Below are 18,014 nucleotides of genomic sequence, written 5' to 3' on the forward strand. Positions count from 1 at the left end.
TCTGGAGTGGGACTCGGAGGTGAGCGAGAGGGAGGGCTGCCCACTGAGCCACGGTTGGCAGGCGACCGTTGGCGGACCGAGATAGCCGGGACCGCCAATCGCACCAATTCTGTTTCCCCTTGCTCAACTCTCTCATCCGATTGGAGGGGAGGGGATCATTGCCTTTGTGAGGAGGAACTGGGTGACTCGGGGTATCGGGGGCGGGCGAGGTGCGGGGCGGGGGGTGGGGTGTTGGCGAGGTTGGGTTGTGTTTGGAAAGGACGAGACTCTCAGCTGGTCTATGACCGATGTGTTGAAGGTTACCAGGGGAGTGGTGTGAGTATATGCCTGTGGCCTGGGGCTTCGATACCCGGGGCGGGAGGGGCACAAGGTTATTAAAAAGCAAGTTCGGGGCTTAGAGGAGAAATGAGGTGTTACCTTTCCACCCGAAGGCTCACAGTATAAATATTCTGCTCGAATACAGACCTCCCTCTTTGACCAAGTTCTGCCGTCATTTCTTCTTCTCTGGCTCGGTGTCAAAATCCTCCTGTAAAGCACCTTGTGACGTTTTACTACATTAAAGGTGCTATATAGGTTCAAGTTGTTGTTGTTGTGCATGGCAACCGGACTCTCCCGAGAAAGAGGGGGTTGGGCATGGCCCCCATATCCCTGTCGAGCCTTCCCCATTAAACGTATCGATACTATTCACCTCAACCCCTCCCTGTGGCAGCGAGTTCCACATTCTCACCGCTCTCTGGGTAAAGAAGTTTCTCCTGAATTCCCCGTTGGGTTTCTGGGTGACGATCTTATATTGATGGCCTCTAGTTCTGCTCTTCCCCACAAGTGGAAACATTCTCTCTGTATCCACTCCATCAAAACCTTTCATCATAAAAACCTCGATTAGGTCACCCCTCGGCCTCTCAAGAGACCCAGCCTGTTTACCCTTTCCTGATAAGTATACCCTCGCATTTCTGGTATCATCCTCGTAAATCTTCTCTGCACCCTCTCCAGTGCCTTTATATCCTTTTTATAATACAGCGACCAGAACTATGCACGGTGCTCCAAGTGTGGTCTAACCCAGGTATATGGAGACCAGAACTGTGCACAGTTTTCCCAGTGTGGTCTAACCCAGGTATATGGAGACCAGAACTGTGCACAGTGCTCCCAGTGTGGTCTAACCCAGGTATATGGAGACCAGAACTGTGCACAGTGCTCCCAGTGTGGTCTAACCCAGGTATATGGAGACCAGAACTGTGCACAGTGCTCCAAGTGTGGTCTAACCCAGGTATATGGAGACCAGAACTGAGCACGGTGCTCCCAGTGTGGTCTAACCCAGGTATATGGAGACCAGAACTATGCACAGTGCACCCAGTGTGGTCTAACCCAGGTATATGGAGACTAGAACTGTGCACGGTGCTCCCAGTGTGGTCTAACCCAGGTATATGGAGACCAGAACTGTGCACAGTGCTCCAAGTGTGGTCTAACCCAGGTATATGGAGACCAGAACTGTGCACGGTGCTCCAAGTGTGGTCTAACCCAGGTATATGGAGACCAGAACTGTGCACGGTGCTCCAAGTGCGGTCTAACCCAGGTATATGGAGACCAGAACTGTGCACGGTGCTCCAAGTGTGGTCTAACCAAGGTTCGATACAGGTTTAGCATAACTTCCCTACTTTTCAATTCTATCTCTCGAGAAATAAACCCTAGTTCCTGGTTTGTATGGAGAAGCACCAATTCAGAGAAGGTTCACTCGGTTGATTCCGGGGATGAGGGGGTTGACTTATGAGGAAAGGTTGAGGAGGTTGGGCCTCTACTCATTGGAATTCAGAAGAATGAGAGGTGATCTTATCGAAACGTATCAGATTATGAGGAGGCTCGTCAAGGTGGATGCAGAGAGGATGTTCCCACTGATGGGGGGAGACTAGAACTAGGGGGCATGGTCTTAGAATAAGGGGCCGCCCATTTAAAACTGAGATGAGGAGGAATTTCTTCTCTCAGAGGGTTGTAAATCTGTGGAACTCGCTGCCTCAGAGAGCTGTGGAAGCCGGGACATTGAATAAACTTAAGACAGAGATAGACAGTTTCTTAACCGAAAAGGGGGCGGGCGGGGAAGTGGAGCTGAGTCCATGATCGGATCAGCCACGGTCGTATTGAATGGCGGAGCAGGCTCGAGGGGCCGAATGGCCGACTCCTGCTCCTATTTCTGATGTTCTTATCTCTCCACTGGCCCAGGTCCCTGAAAGATCAGCAGAGTGTCACACGCTCTCCTGTCAATCTATACCCCCCCCCCCCCCCCCGCAATACCGTGACCTACTGTTGAGATCTCCCCGAGAGAGGGGGAAGGTTTCGGGAAATGGGCAGCGGTGGTGGGGGAGTGAGAAACTGTTAGCGATGCTTACATCCATTCCAGGCTTGTCTGTCTCACCTAACCCCAAGCACTCTCCTCTCTCCCCCACCCCCCCCCCACCCCCCACTCTTCCTCACCTTCTGCTAACCCGCGGTGCATCTCTCGGTTGTACCCGTCTTCGAGTTTGTTCTGGGCCCTTCCCAGTCCAGTGATCCGACGGTGGGAGAGCGAGAGACGAGCTCCGTGACTGTTACTGCTCGCGACCCTCGCCGGAGTAAATCCTGCCGGTGGGGGGGAGGGGCGTTCCTCGCTAGCCCCTGTCAAACGGCCGGGAGTCGATGTCTTGGGGGGGGGGGGGGGGCGGAGGGGGCAGGGGGCCGCCCAGCCGAGACTCTGGCGCTACTCAACGCCCGCCGGGGATTGGCCAAGGGTCATCCTGTGACTGACCTCGAAGGTCAAGTGACCCGGCGAGACCATCGCGCTCTGCCTACCTTCGCCTTCCGCCACCCGCGACATTTTGTTTTTGGGAGGGGCCGCTCGCCTGTCGGCTTCCCGGCGTCGCCCGTGACCTCTGACCCCCCCTCCGTGGCGCCCGTGAACTCTGACCCCCTCCGTGGCGCCCGTGACCTCTGACCTTTCCGCAGCGCCAACGTTGCCTGGCCGGCCATTTTCCTTGGGTGGGCCTAGAGGCGTTTATGTACACCGCTGACCAACAAACGTGTATTTATATAGCGCCTTTAACGTGGTAAAACGTCCCGCGGAGCTTCACGGGAGCAATTATCAAACTGACATTTCACCCCGAGCCACATCAGGTGATATTAGGGACAGGTGACCAGAAGCTGGGTCACGGAGGGAGGTTTTAAGGAGCATCTTACAGGAGGAGAGAGAGGCGGAGAGGTTTAGGGAGGGAGTTCCAGAGCTTGGGGCCCAGGCAGCTGAAGGCACGGCCACCGATGGTGGAGCGATGGAAATCGGGGGATGCTCAAGAGGCCAGAATTGGAGGAGCGCAGAGATCTTGGTGGTTTATAGGGCTGGAGGGGGGTTACAGAGATAGGGAGGGGTGTAGGGGCTGGAGGAGGTTACAGAGATAGGGAGGGGTGTCGGGGCTGGAGCGGGGTTACAGAGATAGGGAGGGGTGTAGGGGCTGGAGGAGGTTACAGAGATAGGGAGGGGTGTCGGGGCTGGAGGAGGTTACAGAGATAGGGAGGGGTGTAGGGGCTGGAGGGGGGTTACAGAGATAGGGAGGGGTGTAGGGGCTGGAGGAGGTTACAGAGATAGGGAGGGGTGTAGGGGCTGGAGGTGGTTACAGAGATAGGGAGGGGTGTAGGGGCTGGAGGTGGTTACAGAGATAGGGGGGGGTGTAGGGGCTGGAGCGGGTTAGAGAGATAGGGAGGGGTGTAGGGGCTGGAGGGGGTTACAGAGATAGGGAGGGGTGTAGGTGCTGGAGGAGGTTACAGAGATAGGGAGGGGTGTAGGGGCTGGAGGGGGTTAGAGAGATAGGGAGGGGTGTCGGGCTGGAAGAGGTTACAGAGATAGGGAGGGGTGTAGGTGCTGGAGGAGGTTAGAGAGATAGGGAGGAGTTTAGGGCTGGAGGAGGTTACAGAGATAGGGAGGGGTGTCGGGGCTGGAGGAGGTTAGAGAGATAGGGAGGGGTGTAGGGGCTGGAGGAGGTTAGAGAGATAGGGAGGGGTGTCGGGCTGGAGGAGGTTAGAGAGATAGGGAGGGGTGTCGGGCTGGAGGAGGTTAGAGAGAGTGGAGACCACGGAGGGATTTCAACACAACGATGAGAATTTTAAAATTGAGGCCACTTACACAGTACCAAAGAGGCCAATCCTATTGCATGAGTCGTGAGCCATGGGAGGGGAGACATTACGGCCAAGTCTGATCCCCCCTTCATCCAACCGGTAGACGGAGTTAAGATGCAGATCAGCCAAGATTTAATGGAATGGCAGAACAGGCTGAATGGGCCTCCTCCTGTTCCTGTGTAACAGGCTCGAGGGGCTGAATGGGCCTCCTCCTGTTCCTGTGTAACAGGCTCGAGGGGCTGAATGGGCCTCCTCCTGTTCCTGTGTAACAGGCTCGAGGGGCTGAATGGGCCTCCTCCTGTTCCTGTGTAACAGGCTCGAGGGGCTGAATGGGCCTCCTCTTGTCCCCAGGGTCCCGACCTACCCTATACCCCGGTGCCCCCTGTCCCAGCCCCTGTACCCTGTGCACTCCCTCCTGCCTCTCCCTCCCGGTCGCTCCCTCACCTCCGCGAACACTTGAGAATTTGTCGCCTTTTTTCGGGCGGAGGGGGGGTCGAGCTCGGGTTTCCTTCGCGCCGTTGACACTCGGCGAGCAGCTTGATCCGTTTACTAGCCTTCTCGTATACTGTCTCTCCCCCCCCTCCCCTCCGAACCTCCCCACCACCCCCCCTCCCTTCTCTCTTCTAGGCCAGTTTCTGGAGCGTGAGGGGCCGGCTGTGTCTCGGGGTCTGGGGATCGGCGGCACCCGGGAGAAGGCCAGCGGACCGGGGACCCTGGCCCCAGGCGGGCGGGAGACGCTGTCCGGCGACCGACCTGCCACGGGACCCTCCGCCGCGACACCGGGCTCCCCGCCGGCCGCGGAGGCCCCATCGCCTTTGGGCCGCGGCGAGCCGGGGACGCGAGGGGGGCTCGCCGACCGGGCCCGGGCCTCGGCTCCCGGGGGGGACGGGACCACGGAACTGGCCGGACCTGCCGCCCGCGGAGCGGGGACACGACAGACAGCGGGCAGCCGGGCCGCCGGTGAAGGAACGCGGCACGTGCTACACCGCGGCGGGAGCGAGACGTCGAATCCGGAGGGGGCTCCCGGGCCGGGAGCCCGCACGACGGGCCGCAAGGCCTCAGGCCCTGGGGCCACCCCGCCCGGGCTGCTGTTGACCTCCTACACCCGGATGAGGAGCCAAAACCGCGAGCCGACTCCGTGGCATCTCCCCGCGGCCCCTCCCAGCGCCGGCCCCTCCGCTGGCGTCCCGGCACAGGATCCCGCGGAGCTGCTCGGCGACCCGGGGGCCCCGTCCGGCCCGCCCCGAGCCGCCGGCGGGAGCGGGGAGCCGGAGGGCGCGTCGGGAGACCCCCCGGCCGAGAGCGACGCGACTGCTCCGCGCCGGACTGCCGTCCCGGGGCGCCGGCCGGCGGCCGGGGACGCTTTCGAGGCAGCGGGGCGGGAAAGTTCCGGCAGCCCCTGGCGGGGGCCGCTCGCCGAGACCGCCGCGCCGACCAAACCGCAGTCCCCGGCGGCGGGCACCGACGCCCAACGCTCCGGCCCGGGAGCCCGCGGCCAGCCCCTCCCCGGCGGGCAGCGGTGGGCCCCCTCTGACCCCTCGGGGGGCCTGGGGGAGCGGCGGAGGCCGGAGCCGGAGGAGGGCCCGCGTACCCGGGCTGCCGATCTGGCCGGGACCCCCGCGCCCATGGCTCCCACCCAAACGGCCGCCCTGGGCCGGGCCGCCCACCTGACAGGTAACCAGAGCCGCTGCCTCCTTCTAACCATCCTCGGCACACTTTACCTCAACGTATCGGGGTTCTAAACTCCCCTCCCCCCCCCTCCTCCTCCTCCTCCCCGATCACCCTCCCCTCCACTGCCTCCTCATTCCTCAAAAAACAACACATCTCCGAACTCGAGGAAGGAGGAACGAGCCCACAGCTAACCGAGGGCCTCCCCTCGCACCCTGGGAGCCGGGAGCTCTGCCCCTGCATGATCAGAACTCACAACTTCTATGAAGTGATTCACCTAATAATTTCCATGAAAATATTATTAAACGTATTTTACAGACAACGATCAGTTCTGCTGTAACTTTGTTCTTGATTTCCCGACCGCAACTAACCCGCCTTTACACCCGCCCCCCCCCTCCCACCCTGTCTTTCTCATTCATTCACCCACCCCCACCCCTCCCTCAGTCATTCCACACTTTGCTTTTCTCTTCATTCACTTCCCTCGGTACATCTCGCCATTTATGTTGGGACATGCGGGGGGGAGGGGAGGGAGAGGGGGGGAAGGGAGGGAGAGGGGGGAAGGGAGGGAGTGGGAGGGGGAAGGGAGGGAGCGGGGGGGGGGGGAGAGGGGGGGAAGGGAGGGAGAGGGGGGGAAGGGAGCGAGAGGGGGGCAGGGAGGGGGAAGGGAGGGAGTGGGGGGGAGGGGGGGAAGGGAGGGAGAGGGGGGCAGGGAGGGAATGGGAGGGGGAAAGGAAGGAGGGGGGGAAGGGAGGGAGCGGGAGGGGGAAGGGAGGGAGCGGGGGGGGAGAGGGGTGAAGGGAGGGAGAGGGGAGAAGGAAGGGAGCAGGAGGGGGAAGGGAGGGAGTAGGGGGGGAGGGGGGAAGGGAGGGAGAGGGGAGAAGGAAGGGAGCAGGAGGGGGAAGGGAGGGAGAGGGGGGCAGGGAGGGAGTGGGAGGGGGAAAGGAAGGAGGGAGGGAGCGGGAGGGGGAAGGGAGGGAGCGGGGGGGGAGAGGGGGAAGGGAAGGAGAGGGGAGAAGGAAGGGAGCAGGAGGGGGAAGGGAGGGAGTCAGGGGAGAGGGGTAAAGGGGGAAGACAGGAGGTGTGGAAGGGGAAGGAATGGGCGAAGGGGGGTGTAGGAAGATTGTCGGGGGGTGGGGGGTGTCCCGCGCTCAGTCCTGTTCCCCCCCCCCGAATTATAACGGGGGTATTTTCGAGTTGGAGGCTTAAAAACTCAACACTAGTGAGTTTTAAACAAGAAAAAGAAAGATCTTTGCATCTATATAGCGCCTTTCACAGTCTCCGGATTGGCTTTACAGCCAATCATGATCTTTTTCGGAGTGTGCTCACTGTTGTAATGTGGGGAAGGGGGTGATGGGTGAGCGGGGCTCGGAGCGAGTTAATCGGCGATGGAACCAGAGGGACACAGATTGACGATAATCGGCGATGGAACCAGAGGGACACAGATTGACGATAATCGGCGATGGAACCAGAGGGACACAGATTGACGATAATCGGCGATGGAACCAGAGGGACACAGATTGACGATAATCGGCGATGGAACCAGAGGGACACAGATTGACGATAATCGGCGATGGAACCAGAGGGACACAGATTGACGATAATCGGCGATGGAACCAGAGGGACACGGATTGACGATAATCGGCGATGGAACCAGAGGGACACAGATTGACGATAATCGGGGATGGAACCAGAGGGACACGGATTGACGATAATCGGCGATGGAACCAGAGGGACAGAGATTGACGATAATCGGCGATGGAACCAGAGGGACACAGATTGACGATAATCGGCGATGGAACCAGAGGGACACGGATTGACGATAATCGGCGATGGAACCAGAGGGACACAGATTGACGATAATCGGCGATGGAACCAGAGGGACACAGATTGATGATAATCGGCGATGGAACCAGAGGGACAGAGATTGACGATAATCGGCGATGGAACCAGAGGGGGAGAGGGGGAGAATGTTTTTACGCAGCGAGTTGTTGTGATCGGGAACGCGCTGCCTGAAAGGGCGGTGGGAGCAGATTCAATAGTGACTTTCAAACCGGGAATCGGATAAATACTGGAAATGTGCCGGGCTGTGGGGAAAGAGCGGGGGGAGTGGGACTGATTGGGTCGCTCTGTCACAGAGCCGGCACAGCACGGGCTGGATGGGCCCAATGGGATCCTCCTGTGCTCATTAAACAGTCACTGTGCAGAATTGACAGTTGGGCGATGTGTGGCCCTTGGACCCCCATCAGAAGCAGGGATCAGTGCTGGGGCCCCAGCTATTTACAATATACATCAATGATTTAGATGAAGGAATTGAATGTAATATCTCCAAGTTTTCAGATGACACTAAGCTGGGTGGCGGTGTGAGCTGTGAGGAGGATGCTAAGAGGCGGCAGGGTGACTTGGACAGGTTAGGTGAGTGGGCAAATACATGGCAGATGTAGTATAATGTGGATAAATGTGAGGTTATCCATTTTGGGGGCAAAAACAGGAAGGCAGAATATTATCTGAATGGTGGCAGATTAGGAAAAGGGGAGGTGCAACGAGACCTGGGTGTCATGGTACATCAGTCATTGAAAGTTGCCATGCAGGTACAGCAGGCGGTGAAGAAGGCAAATGGTATGTTGGCCTTCATAGCGAGAGGATTTGAGTACAGGAGCAGGGAGGTCTTACTGCAGTTGTACAGGGCCTTGGTGAGGCCATACCTGGAATATTGTGTTCAGTTTTGGTCTCCTAATCTGAGGAAGGACGTTCTTGCTATTGAGGGAGTGCAGCGAAGGTTCACCAGACTGATTCCCGGGATGGCAGGACTGACATATGAGGAGAGACTGGATCAACTGGGCCTGTATTCACTGGAGTTTAGAAGAATGAGAGGGGATCTCATAGAAACATATAAAATTCTGACGGGACTGGACAGGTTAGATGCAGGAAGAATGTTCCCGATGTTGGGGAAGTCCAGAACCAGAGGTCACAGTCTGAGGATAAGGGGTAAGCCATTTAGGACCGAGATGAGGAGAAACTTCTTCACCCAGAGAGTGGTGAACCTGTGGAATTCTCTACCACAGAAAGTAGTTGAGGCCAATTCACTAAATATATTCAAAAGGGAGTTAGATGAAGTCCAATTCTGGGCACCGCCCATCAGGATGTGAGGGTGTTAGAGAGGGGGCGGGGGAGATTGACCAGAAGGGTCCCGGGGGATGAGGGGCTTCAGTGATGGGGAGAGACTGGAGAAGCCGGAGTTGTTCCCCTTGGAGCAGGGAAGGTTGAGAGGAGATTTGATCGAGGTGTTCAAAATCACGAGGGGTTTTGATCGAGTAAATCGGGAGACACTGTTCCCGGGGGCAGGAGGGCGGGTAACCAGAGGGACACGGATTGACGATAATCGGCGATGGAACCAGAGGGAGACAGATTGACGATAATCGGCGATGGAACCAGAGGGACACAGATTGACGATAATCGGCGATGGAACCAGAGGGACACGGATTGACGATAATCGGCGATGGAACCAGAGGGACACAGATTGACGATAATCGGCGATGGAACCAGAGGGACACGGATTGACGATAATCGGCGATGGAACCAGAGGGACACAGATTGACGATAATCGGCGATGGAACCAGAGGGACACAGATTGACGATAATCGGCGATGGAACCAGAGGGACACAGATTGACGATAATCGGCGATGGAACCAGAGGGACACAGATTGACGATAATCGGGGATGGAACCAGAGGGACAGAGATTGACGATAATCGGCGATGGAACCAGAGGGACACAGATTGACGATAATCGGCGATGGAACCAGAGGGACACAGATTGACGATAATCGGCGATGGAACCAGAGGGACACAGATTGACGATAATCGGCGATGGAACCAGAGGGACACAGATTGACGATAATCGGCGATGGAACCAGAGGGACACAGATTGACGATAATCGGCGATGGAACCAGAGGGACACAGATTGACGATAATCGGCGATGGAACCAGAGGGGGAGAGGGGGAGAATGTTTTTACGCAGCGAGTTGTTGTGATCGGGAACGCGCTGCCTGAAAGGGCGGTGGGAGCAGATTCAATAGTGACTTTCAAACCGGGAATCGGATAAATACTGGAAATGTGCCGGGCTGTGGGGAAAGAGTGGGGGGGAGTGGGGGGGAGTAGTGCGTGAGTCATTGGACCTTCGAGCACAGAAGATGCCCGTTTGGCCCCTGGCCTCTGCCGGCTCTGAGAGAGAGCAGGTTTGCTCAGTCCCACCTCCCTCATTTGTTTGTCCGCAACGCTGAGCTTCAACAACAACCTGCATTTGTATAGCCTCCCATGGCGCTGCACACGAGTGTTTTAAGACAAAACACAATAATTTGACCCCGAGCCACACAAAGAGATATTAGGGGCAGGAGATCAAAAGCTGGGTCACAGAGGTCGGTTTCAAGGAGCGTCTTAAAGGAGGAGAGAGAGGCGGAGAGGTTTAGGGAGGGAGTTCCAGAGCTTGGGGCCCAGGCAGCTAAAGGCACGGCCACCGATGGTGGAGTGATGGAAATCAGGGGATAGGCAAGAGGGCAGAATTGGAGGAGGGCAGAGATCTCGGAGGGGCTGGAGGGGGTTACAGAGATAGAGAGGGGTGTAGGGGCTTGAGGGGGTTACAGAGATAGGGAGGGGTGTAGGGGCTGGAGGGGGTTACAGAGATAGGGAGAAGTGGAGGGGTCTAGGGGGCTGGAGGGGGTTACAGAGATAGGGAGGTGTGTAGGAGCTGGAGGAGGTTACAGAGATAGGGAGGGGTGTAGGGGCTGGAGGAGGTTACAGAGATAGGGAGGGGTGTAGGGGCTGGAGGAGGTTACAGAGATTGGGAGGGGTGTAGGGGCTGGAGGAGGTTACAGAGATAGGGAGGGGTGTAGGGGCTGGAGGAGGTTACAGAGATTGGGAGGGGTGTAGGGGCTGGAGGAGGTTACAGAGATAGGGAACGGTGTCGGGGCTGGAGGAGGTTACAGAGATTGGGAGGGGTGTAGGGGCTGGAGGAGGTTACAGAGATAGGGAGGGGTGTAGGGGCTGGAGGAGGTTACAGAGATTGGGAGGGGTGTAGGGGCTGGAGGAGGTTACAGAGATAGGGAACAGTGTCGGGGCTGGAGGAGGTTACAGAGATTGGGAGGGGTGTAGGGGCTGGAGGAGGTTACAGAGATTGGGAGGGGTGTAGGGGCTGGAGGAGGTTACAGAGATAGGGAGGGGTGTTGGGGCTGGAGGAGGTTACAGAGATAGGGAGGGGTGTAGAGGCTGGAGGAGGTTACAGAGATAGGGAGGGGTGTTGGGGCTGGAGGAGGTTACAGAGATAGGGAGGGGTGTAGTGGCTGGAGCGGGTTACAGAGATGGGGAGGGGCGAGACCATATAGGGATTTGTAAATAAGAACAAGTATTTTGAAATCGAGGCATTTCTCGACTGGGAACCCATGTAGGTCAGTGAGCACAGGGGGTGATGGGTGAGTGGGACTGGGTGTGAGTTAGGACACGGGGCAGTGAGCACAGGGGGTGATGGGTGAGTGGGACTGGGTGTGAGTTAGGACACGGGGCAGTGAGCACAGGGGGTGATGGGTGAGTGGGACTGGGTGTGAGTTAGGACACGGGGCAGTGAGCACAGGGGGTGATGGGTGAGCGGGACTGGGTGTGAGTTAGGACACGGGGGCAGTGAGCACAGGGGGTGATGGGTGAGTGGGACTGTGTGTGAGTTAGGACACGGGGCAGTGAGCACAGGGGGTGATGGGTGAGTGGGACTCGGTGTGAGTTAGGACACGGGTCAGTGAGCACAGGGGGTGATGGGTGAGTGGGACTGGGTGTGAGTTAGGACACGGGGTCAGTGAGCACAGGGGGTGATGGGTGAGTGGGACTGGGTGTGAGTTAGGACACGGGGTCAGTGAGCACAGTGGGTGATGGGTGAGTGGGACTGGGTGTGAGTTAGGACACGGGGGCAGTGAGCACAGGGGGTGATGGGTGAGTGGGACTCGGTGTGAGTTAGGACACGGGGGCAGTGAGCACAGGGGGTGATGGGTGAGTGGGACTCGGTGTGAGTTAGGACACGGGGCAGTGAGCACAGGGGGTGATGGGTGAGTGGGACTGGGTGTGAGTTAGGACACGGGGCAGTGAGCACAGGGGGTGATGGGTGAGCGGGACTGGGTGTGAGTTAGGACACGGGGGCAGTGAGCACAGGGGGTGATGGGTGAGTGGGACTGTGTGTGAGTTAGGACACGGGGCAGTGAGCACAGGGGGTGATGGGTGAGTGGGACTCGGTGTGAGTTAGGACACGGGTCAGTGAGCACAGGGGGTGATGGGTGAGTGGGACTGGGTGTGAGTTAGGACACGGGGTCAGTGAGCACAGGGGGTGATGGGTGAGTGGGACTGGGTGTGAGTTAGGACACGGGGCAGTGAGCACAGGGGGTGATGGGTGAGTGGGACTGGGTGTGAGTTAGGACACGGGGCAGTGAGCACAGGGGGTGATGGGTGAGTGGGACTGGGTGTGAGTTAGGACACGGGGCAGTGAGCACAGGGGGTGATGGGTGAGCGGGACTCGGTGCGAGTTAGGACACGGGGCAGCGAGCACAGGGGGTGATGGGTGAGTGGAACTGAGTGCGAGTTAGGACACGGGGCAGTGAGCACAGCGGGTGATGGGTGAGCGGGACTGGGTGTGAGTTAGGACACGGGGCACAGGGGGTGATGGGTGAGCGGGACTGGGTGTGAGTTAGGACACGGGGGCAGCGAGCACAGGGGGTGATGGGTGAGCGGGACTGGGTGTGAGTTAGGACACGGGGCAGTGAGCACAGGGGGTGATGGGTGAGCGGGACTGGGTGTGAGTTAGGACACGGGGCAGTGAGCACAGGGGGTGATGGGTGAGTGGGACTGGGTGCGAGTTAGGACACGGGGCAGCGAGCACAGGGGGTGATGGGTGAGCGGGACTGGGTGCGAGTTAGGACACGGGGTCAGTGAGCACAGGGGGTAATGGGTGAGTGGGACTCGGTGCGAGTTAGGACACGGGGTCAGTGAGCACAGGGGGTGATGGGTGAGTGGGACTGGGTGTGAGTTAGGACACGGGGTCAGTGAGCACAGTGGGTGATGGGTGAGTGGGACTGGGTGCGAGTTAGGACACGGGGTCAGTGAGCACAGGGGGTGATGGGTGAGTGGGACTCGGTGCGAGTTAGGACACGGGGCAGTGAGCACGGGGTGATGGGTGAGTGGGACTGGGTGTGAGTTAGGACACGGGGCAGTGAGCACAGGGGGTGATGGGTGAGTGGGACTCGGTGCGAGTTAGGACACGGGGTCAGTGAGCACAGGGGGTGATGGGTGAGTGGGACTGGGTGTGAGTTAGGACACGGGGCAGTGAGCACAGGGGGTGATGGGTGAGTGGGACTGGGTGTGAGTTAGAACACGGGGTCAGTGAGCACAGGGGGTGATGGGTGAGTGGGACTGGGTCTGAGTTAGGACACGGGGTCAGTGAGCACAGGGGGTGATGGGTGAGTGGGACTGGGTGTGAGTTAGGACACGGGGCAGTGAGCACAGGGGGCGATGGGTGAGTGGGACTGGGTGTGAGTTAGGATACGGGGGCAGTGAGCACAGGGGGTGATGGGTGAGTGGGACTGGGTGTGAGTTAGGACACGGGGTCAGTGAGCACAGGGGATGATGGGTGAGTGGGACTGGGTGTGAGTTAGGACACGGGGTCAGTGAGCACAGGGGGTGATGGGTGAGCGGGACTGGGTGTGAGTTAGGATACGGGGCAGTGAGCACAGGGGGTGATGGGTGAGTGGGACTGGGTGTGAGTTAGGACACGGGGCAGTGAGCACAGGGGGTGATGGGTGAGTGGGACTGGGTGTGAGTTAGGACACGGGGTCAGTGAGCACAGGGGGTGATGGGTGAGTGGGACTGGGTGTGAGTTAGGACACGGGGCAGTGAGCACAGGGGGTGATGGGTGAGTGGGACTGGGTGTGAGTTAGGACACGGGGCAGTGAGCACAGGGGGTGATGGGTGAGTGGGACTGGGTGTGAGTTAGGACACGGGGCAGTGAGCACAGGGGGTGATGGGTGAGCGGGACTGGGTGTGAGTTAGGACACGGGGGCAGTGAGCACAGGGGGTGATGGGTGAGTGGGACTGTGTGTGAGTTAGGACACGGGGCAGTGAGCACAGGGGGTGATGGGTGAGTGGGACTCGGTGTGAGTTAGGACACGGGTCAGTGAGCACAGGGGGTGATGGGTGAGTGGGACTGGGTGTGAGTTAGGACACGGGGTCAGTGAGCACAGGGGGTGATGGGTGAGTGGGACTGGGTGTGAGTTAGGACACGGGGTCAGTGAGCACAGTGGGTGATGGGTGAGTGGGACTGGGTGTGAGTTAGGACACGGGGGCAGTGAGCACAGGGGGTGATGGGTGAGTGGGACTCGGTGTGAGTTAGGACACGGGGGCAGTGAGCACAGGGGGTGATGGGTGAGTGGGACTCGGTGTGAGTTAGGACACGGGGCAGTGAGCACAGGGGGTGATGGGTGAGTGGGACTGGGTGTGAGTTAGGACACGGGGCAGTGAGCACAGGGGGTGATGGGTGAGCGGGACTGGGTGTGAGTTAGGACACGGGGGCAGTGAGCACAGGGGGTGATGGGTGAGTGGGACTGTGTGTGAGTTAGGACACGGGGCAGTGAGCACAGGGGGTGATGGGTGAGTGGGACTCGGTGTGAGTTAGGACACGGGTCAGTGAGCACAGGGGGTGATGGGTGAGTGGGACTGGGTGTGAGTTAGGACACGGGGTCAGTGAGCACAGGGGGTGATGGGTGAGTGGGACTGGGTGTGAGTTAGGACACGGGGCAGTGAGCACAGGGGGTGATGGGTGAGTGGGACTGGGTGTGAGTTAGGACACGGGGCAGTGAGCACAGGGGGTGATGGGTGAGTGGGACTGGGTGTGAGTTAGGACACGGGGCAGTGAGCACAGGGGGTGATGGGTGAGCGGGACTCGGTGCGAGTTAGGACACGGGGCAGCGAGCACAGGGGGTGATGGGTGAGTGGAACTGAGTGCGAGTTAGGACACGGGGCAGTGAGCACAGCGGGTGATGGGTGAGCGGGACTGGGTGTGAGTTAGGACACGGGGCACAGGGGGTGATGGGTGAGCGGGACTGGGTGTGAGTTAGGACACGGGGGCAGCGAGCACAGGGGGTGATGGGTGAGCGGGACTGGGTGTGAGTTAGGACACGGGGCAGTGAGCACAGGGGGTGATGGGTGAGCGGGACTGGGTGTGAGTTAGGACACGGGGCAGTGAGCACAGGGGGTGATGGGTGAGTGGGACTGGGTGCGAGTTAGGACACGGGGCAGCGAGCACAGGGGGTGATGGGTGAGCGGGACTGGGTGCGAGTTAGGACACGGGGTCAGTGAGCACAGGGGGTAATGGGTGAGTGGGACTCGGTGCGAGTTAGGACACGGGGTCAGTGAGCACAGGGGGTGATGGGTGAGTGGGACTGGGTGTGAGTTAGGACACGGGGTCAGTGAGCACAGTGGGTGATGGGTGAGTGGGACTGGGTGCGAGTTAGGACACGGGGTCAGTGAGCACAGGGGGTGATGGGTGAGTGGGACTCGGTGCGAGTTAGGACACGGGGCAGTGAGCACGGGGTGATGGGTGAGTGGGACTGGGTGTGAGTTAGGACACGGGGCAGTGAGCACAGGGGGTGATGGGTGAGTGGGACTCGGTGCGAGTTAGGACACGGGGTCAGTGAGCACAGGGGGTGATGGGTGAGTGGGACTGGGTGTGAGTTAGGACACGGGGCAGTGAGCACAGGGGGTGATGGGTGAGTGGGACTGGGTGTGAGTTAGAACACGGGGTCAGTGAGCACAGGGGGTGATGGGTGAGTGGGACTGGGTCTGAGTTAGGACACGGGGTCAGTGAGCACAGGGGGTGATGGGTGAGTGGGACTGGGTGTGAGTTAGGACACGGGGCAGTGAGCACAGGGGGCGATGGGTGAGTGGGACTGGGTGTGAGTTAGGATACGGGGGCAGTGAGCACAGGGGGTGATGGGTGAGTGGGACTGGGTGTGAGTTAGGACACGGGGTCAGTGAGCACAGGGGATGATGGGTGAGTGGGACTGGGTGTGAGTTAGGACACGGGGTCAGTGAGCACAGGGGGTGATGGGTGAGCGGGACTGGGTGTGAGTTAGGATACGGGGCAGTGAGCACAGGGGGTGATGGGTGAGTGGGACTGGGTGTGAGTTAGGACACGGGGCAGTGAGCACAGGGGGTGATGGGTGAGTGGGACTGGGTGTGAGTTAGGACACGGGGTCAGTGAGCACAGGGGGTGATGGGTGAGTGGGACTGGGTGTGAGTTAGGACACGGGGCAGTGAGCACAGGGGGTGATGGGTGAGTGGGACTGGGTGTGAGTTAGGACACGGGGCAGTGAGCACAGGGGGCGATGGGTGAGTGGGACTGGGTGTGAGTTAGGACACGGGGCAGCTCCAGTTTACGGAGAGGAGAATGTGGGCAGGGAGAATTGGACGAGTCGAGTCTCGAGGTAACAAAGGCATGTTGCCTCTAAGCCCCACCCTCGAGTACTGGTCCACCTCGGCTGGTTGAGCCTTGCTGATCCCGACAGCTCTCCCGCGTCTCCTCATCCCCCTCTCTGGATCTTTGGCCAACTACATGTTGAAATCGATGTCCTCATGTTACTGATCCACTCGCCAGAGAGCGACGTTCCTCCGGCTCGACTCGATCCCAACCCTCTCGTCATCTTCAAAACCGCCATTGGGTCAACGAACCACCTCATTGGTCCATTCCTCGGCAGTGCTGGCAGAAGCTCCAGGGTCCGGAGAACCGGAGCCTGTGATCAGTTGGGATAACATTCGATGCACTTCATCCCTCAACAGTGCAGCTTCCTGTTCACCCGGCTGAGGGAACGCCGCACTGTCGGAGGGGCAGTGCTGAGGGAGCCCCGCACTGTCGGAGGGGCAGTGCTGAGGGAGCCCCGCACTGTCGGAGGGGAGGTACTGAGGGAGCGCCGCACTGTCGGAGGGGCGGTACTGAGGGAGCGCCGCACTGTCGGAGGGGAGGTACTGAGGGAGCGCCGCACTGTCGGAGGGACAGAGCTGAGGGAGCGCCGCACTGTCGGAGGGGCAGTACTGAGGGAGTACCGCACTGTCGGAGGGGCAGTACTGAGGGAGCGCCGCACTGTCGGAGGGGAGGTACTGAGGGAGCGCCGCACTGTCGGAGGGACAGAGCTGAGGGAGCGCCGCACTGTCGGAGGGGCAGTACTGAGGGAGTGCCGCACTGTCGGAGGGGCGGTACTGAGGGAGCGCCGCACTGTCGGAGGGGCGGTACTGAGGGAGCGCCGCACTGTCGGAGGGGCGGTACTGAGGGAGTGCCGCACTGTCGGAGGGGCGGTACTGAGGGAGCGGCGCACTGTCGGAGGGGCAGTACTGAGGGAGCGCCGCACTGTCGGAGGGGCAGTACTGAGGGAGCGGCGCACTGTCGGAGGGGCAGTACTGAGGGAGCGCCGCACTGTCGGAGGGGCAGTACTGAGGGAGCGGCGCACTGTCGGAGGGGCAGTACTGAGGGAGTGCCGCACTGTCGGAGGGGCAGTACTGAGGGAGCGCCGCACTGTCGGAGGGGCAGTACTGAGGGAGTGCCGCACTGTCGGAGGGGCAGTACTGAGGGAGTGTCGCACTGTCGGAGGGGCGGTACTGAGGGAGTGCCGCACTGTCGGAGGGGCGGTACTGAGGGAGTGTCGCACTGTCGGAGGGGCGGTACTGAGGGAGCCCCGCACTGTCGGAGGGGCAGTACTGAGGGAGCGCCGCACTGTCGGAGGGGCAGTACTGAGGGAGCCCCGCACTGTCGGAGGGGCAGTACTGAGGGAGTGCTGCACTGTCAGAGGGGCAGTACTGAGGGAGTGTCGGAGGGGCAGTACTGAGGGAGCGCCGCACTGTCGGAGGGGCAGTACTGAGGGAGTGCCGCACTGTCGGAGGGGCAGTACTGAGGGAGCGCCGCACTGTCGGAGGGGCGGTACTGAGGGAGCCCCGCACTGTCGGAGGGGTGGTACTGAGGGAGCGCCGCACTGTCGGGGGGGCGGTACTGAGGGAGCGCCGCACTGTCGGAGGGGCAGTACTGAGGGAGTGCCGCACTGTCGGAGGGGCAGTACTGAGGGAGTGCCGCACTGTCGGAGGGGCAGTACTGAGGGAGTGCCGCACTGTCGGAGGGGCAGTACTGAGGGAGTGCCGCACTGTCG

General features: G+C 60.0%; 1 protein-coding gene across 1 annotated transcript in view; it reads left to right on the forward strand.

Annotated features, from left to right (window-relative positions):
• Positions 1-18,014, forward strand: part of LOC139242447 (brevican core protein-like) — a 61,067-nt gene that overhangs the window by 16,066 nt on the left and 26,987 nt on the right. The window contains 1 exon segment of the mRNA XM_070870360.1: positions 4,759-5,805. Coding sequence (XP_070726461.1) covers positions 4,759-5,805 — 1,047 coding nt within the window.

The sequence above is a fragment of the Pristiophorus japonicus genome, unplaced genomic scaffold (genome assembly GCF_044704955.1).
Source record: "Pristiophorus japonicus isolate sPriJap1 unplaced genomic scaffold, sPriJap1.hap1 HAP1_SCAFFOLD_1337, whole genome shotgun sequence".
Lineage (NCBI taxonomy): Eukaryota > Metazoa > Chordata > Chondrichthyes > Pristiophoridae > Pristiophorus > Pristiophorus japonicus.